The sequence below is a fragment of the Lepidochelys kempii genome, chromosome 10 (genome assembly GCF_965140265.1).
Source record: "Lepidochelys kempii isolate rLepKem1 chromosome 10, rLepKem1.hap2, whole genome shotgun sequence".
In the NCBI taxonomy this organism is placed as follows: domain Eukaryota; kingdom Metazoa; phylum Chordata; order Testudines; family Cheloniidae; genus Lepidochelys; species Lepidochelys kempii.
The window spans coordinates 16,797,969-16,805,547 of NC_133265.1; the positions used below are offsets into that span (position 1 = coordinate 16,797,969).

General features: G+C 48.3%; 1 protein-coding gene across 2 annotated transcripts in view; it reads right to left on the reverse strand.

The window, feature by feature from the left end:
• The window catches only part of MOSMO (modulator of smoothened), a 50,548-nt gene extending 48,519 nt beyond the window's left edge, over positions 1–2,029 (reverse strand). For both annotated transcript variants that reach the window (XM_073362201.1, XM_073362202.1), the window contains exon 1: positions 1,685–2,029. In XM_073362201.1, coding sequence (XP_073218302.1) covers positions 1,685–1,790 — 106 coding nt within the window. In that variant the 5' untranslated portion in view covers positions 1,791–2,029. The remainder of the gene's footprint in view (positions 1–1,684) is intronic.
• Between the last annotated feature and the right edge of the window lie 5,550 nt (positions 2,030–7,579).

Sequence of the window (7,579 nt, forward strand, 5' to 3'; positions counted from 1 at the left end):
TTCAGGTGGTGGGATCTAGCAAGAATGGCATCACAGCTTCTTTCCCTGACAAGGAGCTTCTAGACTCATTTGGGTGCAAGATCGAAGAAAAACCCTTCTATTGTCTTCCTGTCCATTTCACCAGGACAAGCCCAGCCCCATCCAATAGCCAAGATGAACTGTAATAAAACTATGTATTTTTGCAAATATTGCAATTGCTTTTGCCTATAAAGACACTTGAAAAATCCTCCTTTAAAGGAACAATGTCAAATATTACAAAACAAAACATAGGTTTAAGCCTAAAAGTAGATTTAAAAACATCATGCCGAGAACATTTTGAAATAGGGAGGAGGCAAAATGAGATCTAAAGATCAATTCCAACATTAAAAATACAAACACAACAGCAGAGACCCCAAAAGTGAAACTAATTATAAATAAAAAAACAGACTGTTCTATATTCACTGTCTATGGTGACTAAAATTCAGTGTAGAAACAAGTAGTGGTACTATCTGTCCATTTAGCTTATAAGTGTTTCAACTTCGTTTGTTTTGCTTTTGCTACATAGATAGTATTAAAGTGACTTTTCAGAGAGTTTCTGTATTTGTGCACAGCTATATAGGAGAAGACAGATACCCAGAATATTCCACAAGATTCAGTCAGACTGGGTTGACAGATCAGGGTCCATCTTGCCCCTTATCCCAAGGTTTTCTCAATGTGAATTTACTGTTATTATCCCAGTCCAATTCAACCAGGCCAGTATTCTCGGAGAGTCTTGATCCAGTCTGGGCTGGTCAGGCTGAACCATCTGTACTCTTTTATTGTGGACTACCCAGGATTGATCCCACTTGAGATCTCATCAAGAAATATTCCAGCGCTGATCCAAACCAAACTGGCTTCTTGTCTACATCTCTCAGCATTTTTAATCCAGTATGGTTGCCTAGCTACGCACACAGATTTCCCCCAATACTGATCCATTTCAAATTGGCCAGACAGTGCCCTAGAATCTCTCACCTGCAGATTCTCCTCTCACAGAATCTCTCACCCAATCCATAGACTACTCCCATTAATCCAGACCAGTGTTGGCCAGACTCACCTGCCCCATGTCCCTCGAGCTCTTCTCCTACAGATTTCCACCAGAATATATCCTGCCCCGACCAGCTAGAGTATCACCATCTCCGCTTGGACTCTGCAGTACCTCAGTCCAACCCCCTCTCATCTCAGACTCCCCAAAGCTGATCTAGTCCAGGTTCCACCAATACTCAGAACTACCGGCCTCCTTCATCTGGGAACTCCCCACTCATGTTCATTTAGGCAGGGTCCCCTCAACTCCACCTTGACTGCTCCCTGTGACTTAGTCCCCGTCCCCCAGCTTCCTCATCCAAAGGTTCCTAGTGTCAATTCAGGTTGTGCCCGCCGCCTCCCAGCCCCTCAGCCACAGGCTCTGTGGTGCTGACCCACCCCAAGTGGCCCTGCGTCCCCGCCCGCCGCAGGTTCCCAGTTCCAGCCCAAGTCCCCCAGCCCCCTCATCCACAGACTCCCCAGTAAGAAGCGATCCAGCTCCCCCAGTCCCCTTCACCTGCTGCTTACCCAGTCCGGGCCCCCTCACCCCCCCCGGAGCCCTGGGTTTGATCCACTCCGGCCCCCCCACCCGGCTGCACCCAGACCCCTCGCCGTCGATCCGCTCCAGGCCCGCACAGCCCCTCACCCGCGGACTCCCCGGTGTTGATCCAGTCCGGGTTCGCCAGGCTCGCGATGGCGAAGATGTCGGCGGCCAGAAAGAGGCATCCTGAGATGATGGTCAATTTGTCCATCTCCTCCGGCTCCGGCGGCTCCCGTGTCCAGCCTCCGCCCGGCTCCCACAGCGGGTCCGGGCCGGGGGCTCCTCACAGCTGCGGCTCCATGAGACCTCAACTCCCACCCTCTCTCCGGCGGAGGCGGCAGCACCAGCAGCAGCACCAAAAACAGGGACGCCCACCTTTCCCGACAACACAGGAAGTGAGCCCGCGGGAAGGGGGGGGCAACAGGGCGCTCCGGAAGTGAAACCCACTCTCCTTCACATTTTCCCCAGACTGGGCAGGGCTTCCACGAGGGGGCGGAGCCTCCCCGGAGACGGGGCGGGGATCCCGTGAGACGAGACGAGACAAGCCTTCTCTAGGGAGGAGGGGCGGGGCGGATATTGTAGTGGGCGTGGCTTTTGAAAATGGGCGGGGCGGGTATCCAGGGCGGGGCAGAGCTTCTCCAAGGGGAGGCCAGAAGTGGAGAAGGGGGAGGAGGCGTTTCTAATGGTATTGGGGCAGGGAGGTGCTGTCATCCCTAGGAGCCTGCCCCTCCCCCACCCCCCTCTAGGAGCTGGGAGAGTCCATTCAGGCTGGGGAATGGAGGAATTTTTGGTGCGGGGAGGGTTCTCATGTGGAAGGAGGCTTTCTTAGAAAGGGGCTCATATTTGGGGAGGGAAAATCCCTCAGGGTTTTTGCGGGGCTCTTATTTGTGCGGGGAGACTCTCTGTTTTGGGGGGAAGGTCTCTCATTTTGGGGTGGGGAGACTCCCTCCTGTTTTGGGAGTGGAGGCCTCTCCTGCTGAAGGGGCCAAGTTTCTCCCTTTGGGGTGGGGGCCTGGGGCATTTGCTGCAGCAATGAAGGCAATGCACCCCATAATCCAGGCCCGCCGACAGCAATTCTGGGCCCCAGGGCAGAACAGTCAATGGGCCTCCACGCACGCACAAACCGCCCCCACAGTCCACCTGACACTTGGGCAGTGCTGAGCCTGCGCTGGCTGGTGCTGGGCACGCTCTTCTGGCATGGCCAGGGTTTGCAGATGCCTGCCCGGTAGGGTTGCCAACTGTCTAATTGCACAAACCCAAAGACCCTTGCCCTGCCCTGAGGCCACCTCCCTGTTCTGTCCCTTCTCTGAGGCCCCCCTCCAGCTCATTCCATCTCCCCTCCCTCTGTTTGGGGGGAGGGATAGCTCAGTGGTTTGAGCATTGGCCTGCTAAACCCAGGGTTGTGAGTTCAATCCTTGAGGGGGCCATTTAGGGATCTGGGGCAAAAATTGGGGATTGGTCCTGCTTTGAGCAGGGGTTTGGACTAGATGACCTCCTGAGGTCCCTTCCAACCCTGATATTCTATGATTCTATGTTTCTTGCTCTCCCCCACCCTCACTCTCACCAGGCTGGGGCAGGGGGCTGAGGTGCGGGAGAAGGGGTAGGGGGCAGACTCTGGGAGGGAATTTGGGTGTAGGGGGGGTATGGGCTTTGGGAGGGAGTTTGGTTGCGGGAGGGAGTCTGGGGTGTGAGCTCTGGGAGGAAGTTTGGTTGCAGCGTGCAGTCTCTAGGCTGGGGCAGGGGGTTGGGGGGCAGGGGGTCAGCGCTTACTTTGGGCGGCTCCTGAAAGCAACCAGCACATGCCTTTGACAGCGGCCCTGTGCCGCTGCCTGTGGGCAGCGCCCCTGCCCCTCCCATTGGCTGCAGTTCCTGGCCCCCAGTCAGCTCTCAGGGTGGGGGCAGCGCGCAGAGACCCCCTATCCCCTGCTCCATTCTGACCACTTCCAGGAGCGGCACAGAGTGAGGGCGGGCAGGCAGGCAGGCAGCCTGCCTTAGCCCCATTGTGCTGCCGGTGGCCGAGGCCCCCGGGTCCTTTTAAATCACCCGGGCCCCTAGGCAATTGCCCCCTTTCCTCCCCCCCATCAGGGAGCCTCTCATAATCCTTTAAGGCTGGCTGTGGAGATTGGTACCCAATGATCAAAGAATTGGAGGCATCCTAAATATGTAAATACCAAGGCACCATTGCCTGGCTTGCTCCACTGTGCAGTGTCCTGAAAGTGTTAAGTACTTCTTAACTGAAGTAAGTGTGGTCTAGGGCGGATTGAGCTCTAATCTACCACAACTACTGACTCATGAGATAGGAAATCTATATGTCTGTCTACCTATATGACCTCCATTACTGTAGTATGTGAGCACTTCACAACATCAATAGACATCCTCACAACACCCTTATGAGATAAGAGAAATATTGTCTCTATTTTATGCATGGGGAATCAAAGTGCAGAGAGACTAGAGTAAGTGACTTGCTCAAGTCATATAGGAAGGCTATAAAAGAGTCAGATATCAAACTCTGATCTGCTGAATCACAGACCAGTGCCTTAATCACAGCACCACCCTTTCTCTTGGGTTCTAATTCAAGTTTCAACCACTATCTCACTTCGTGACCTTGGGAAAGTTGCTTAATTTCAAAGTGTTACAGTTTCAACATGTGCAAAATAAGGAGAAAAATTGGGGCATTGTCCGGATTGATTAATTCATGTTTCTGTAGCACTTTGAAAATGTAAAGTGCTATCAAAGTGCTAATTATTATTATCTGTATTAGTAAGTGTCTGGAAGCAAATCTAATTAACCTTATCTGGAAAACTAATCCAAATACAGTGTCTATTGATTACATGCTTTTTCCAGTAAGTAACAAAGAATGCTTGAAGCAACTGAGCATTCAACCCACCCTTGGTCATACTGCTCTCCTAGTAGTTATCAAAATTATAACTCTGCGCCTTAGTTTTGCTCCCAGTTATGTGAGAATGTTGTACAACTATTGCTATTGTAAATTCTAAAGTCTAGCAGCCCCCAAATCCACAGGTAGCTTTAAAAATGCTGAAAATACCAGCAGTACCCCTTCCTGCCAATGCCTATCTTAAAACACCCACCCAGCTTTACAGACAAGCCATAATCCTGGCCTATACAAAGTATAGCTGGCATATGAACTCCAAGCAGGTGGTTATCCAGTTGCCTATTATGTGAATCTCCTGTGTAACTAAAAAATAATAGCAATCACCTGTGGTCAGGTCACTTGCCAGATGAGCGGTCCCAAGCAATAACAAAGAAGATACTACTAAAAACATCTAAACGGCATTCAAAAGCAATACATTGGGGGCAGGGGGTTGTTTGTTTTGTTTTCTGTTTTGTTTTTTTTTCAGACCAGGGTAGGAGGATAGGACCTATCTTCAGCTTCTGTTGAAACATCCTGCTCTGGACAGATATTTTAGAGGGATTGAAAATAGTAATATATTTGTTGAAAAAAACCTGAGTAGTGATAGTTGGTATGTGGCAGAGATGGGAGAGCTAAGGATTTAAAATGATGTATTAACAATGTGATTCGGCAATCTTTAAGATAAATTGTTTCCCAATACTCTCTTGTTTTAGGTCACAAATTATCATAGAGGACAATTATTTTTGAATTGATGATTATTGAAAGAAGAATACATGCCCAAGAATATGTGAGGATTCAACAATGTGGTACAGAAGTGACACTCTGTGTGGGTCATATGTGCATAAGAGTTTAGGCAGGATTGGAGATTTAGAAAGAGAGTCTGAACTGCAGCCATTGGCAAAGCTGCTGTGCTAGACTGAAATAATCCAGCCAATATAGCAATCAGCAACACATACCTAGCCAAATGTAATACTTCCCCCGCATCTGTCACCAAGCAAGGAAATATTGAAAGCTTGAGTCCCGGCCAGTGCGTATGTGTGTGTCTATTGACTGTGAGGCTTTTATGTTTTCCCATAGCTGGGTACCGTGTGAGACTCGGAACCTGGCTGCCCTAGGATTCTAAACAGTTACTGGGTGTTTGAAAACTCCTCCTCACCTGCTGCTCTGTTCTTCCCCCACAGGCCACCATGGGGAGACAGCTGCTTTCAAAGAGACTCGCCTGAGACATTTGTCCATTTGATTTTCTCTTATAGTCTGGGATCCATGGAAGGGGCAGAAGCTTCTGGTACACAAGCAGGTGAGAATGAAACCAGAATGAGTTTTAATTCCCTCCCAACCTGTTGCCTCCTTTCCTGTTCTTCCATCTTCCCATTATCACCCCAGTACTTCAGGAAAAGCCCCAAACTTTGCATTTGAAGGGGCTCCAAGCTTTGGGCATCCTCTTGTTACCACTATACCTAAGACCAGATTACTTGTCTCCTTTCTAGACCTTTGTCACCCCACTTCTCAGCATCCAGAGACACCTCTTCTTTTGGAGGGTTGGGTAGTTCGATACATGCTGCATTCTCATAAGATCTGGAGTGGGATACAGGGCAGATGGCCAGAGGAGAGAATGTCATTTCAGGGGAAGAGAGCTGGATATTACTTCATTCAGAAGACCTGCAGAATTTAGGATTGGCCCTGAAGAGCTTTATGAGAAATGTAGGGGTGCTTCAGGATAAGGTTTGTAAAGTTTCCGATTCTCTCTCCTTACAGAACAAAAAAGTCATCCAGACACTTTCGCTGGAGATTATGGAAATGGACCAATATCAGGTGAGGATAGAATCAAGAGCATGATCCAAAGCCCATTGGAGTCAATGGGGAGGTCTTTCCATTCATTTCAATGGGCTTTGGTCAGGCCCTCTTTTATTTTATGCTTTTATTCTTCCTGTCATGTACTGCAGGGTGATCTAGTGTAGTGAATACAGGGCCAGAAATCAGGAACTTGGATTCTAATCCTCATTATAGTACAGACTTTCTACGTGATTTGGGGCAAATCACTTAGGGTATGTTCACACTAGCTGGGAGTACGTCTCCCTGCATGAGCAGACAGACATAAGCTAGTTCCGCTTGAAATAGCGCACTAAAATGGCAGTGTGGACATCGTGGCATGGGTGGCGGCACAGGTTAGTCACCTGAGCTCGGAGCTGGGTGGACTCATATTTGAACAGCTAGTCTGTGCTTCAACATCCACATTAATTTTAGAGTCCTAGCTGGAGCGGAGCTAGTGCAAGTCTGTCTGCCCAGGCTGGGAAGCACTCTCCCCGCTGAGGCGTAGACATACCTTTTGGGCCTGATCACAAACCACATAAGAATATTGACTTCAGTGGATTTTAAGTTATGCCTTTTATCTTTCTGTGCTTTACCCTCCTCCATCTGTAATATGGTGGTAATCTTTATAAAGTGCTTTCAAATCATTGGAGGGAAAGTGCTGTGTAAGTTTAAATTAGGAGTAGTATTTCGGCTACACTGCCATAGCAGCCCAAAGTTTACATTTTCTTAAAACAGGGTACGGCAGATAAATCAGTTTTAACACAAGAAAGCTTGTTTTAAAATGCTTTTGCGGCAATCTCATCATTTTCCAGGCTTTTGGTCCAGAGGCAAGCTGAGGGTTGGAGGGTTCATTTTGTGATCTGCATTATATTTGCTGGTGGAGTCGAGTTAGAACGAGCGGTCCTTTATTGTGTACTATCTATATTATGCATTTTAATGAACAGTGAATGCTCAGAGTATAGCACATAAAGAAATTAAATACATTTGCCAAGCACCAGTCCCTTCCTTCATGCAAGCAGCAGTGTGTAAAACCCATCTGCTGGAAATTTGGATATGAATCTTATCCAAAAATATTGACACAGGAAATTAATTTTCTCATATGAATTTACAGCTTTCTTGAAAGCTCTAACAGTTGGTGGCCTCGCTATGCTGTCATTTCTCTACCTCGTTCTCTTCCTTCCATGAATGCATACAGCCATTTAAAAATTATTCTAAAGTCATATACAATGTAAGCAATATTTGTTTGTTTTGCTCAATACAGTGTGTGAGCTTTTAGAAACAGGCTTCTGAGTGTGTTGAGAAAAAGCTATTTTAGA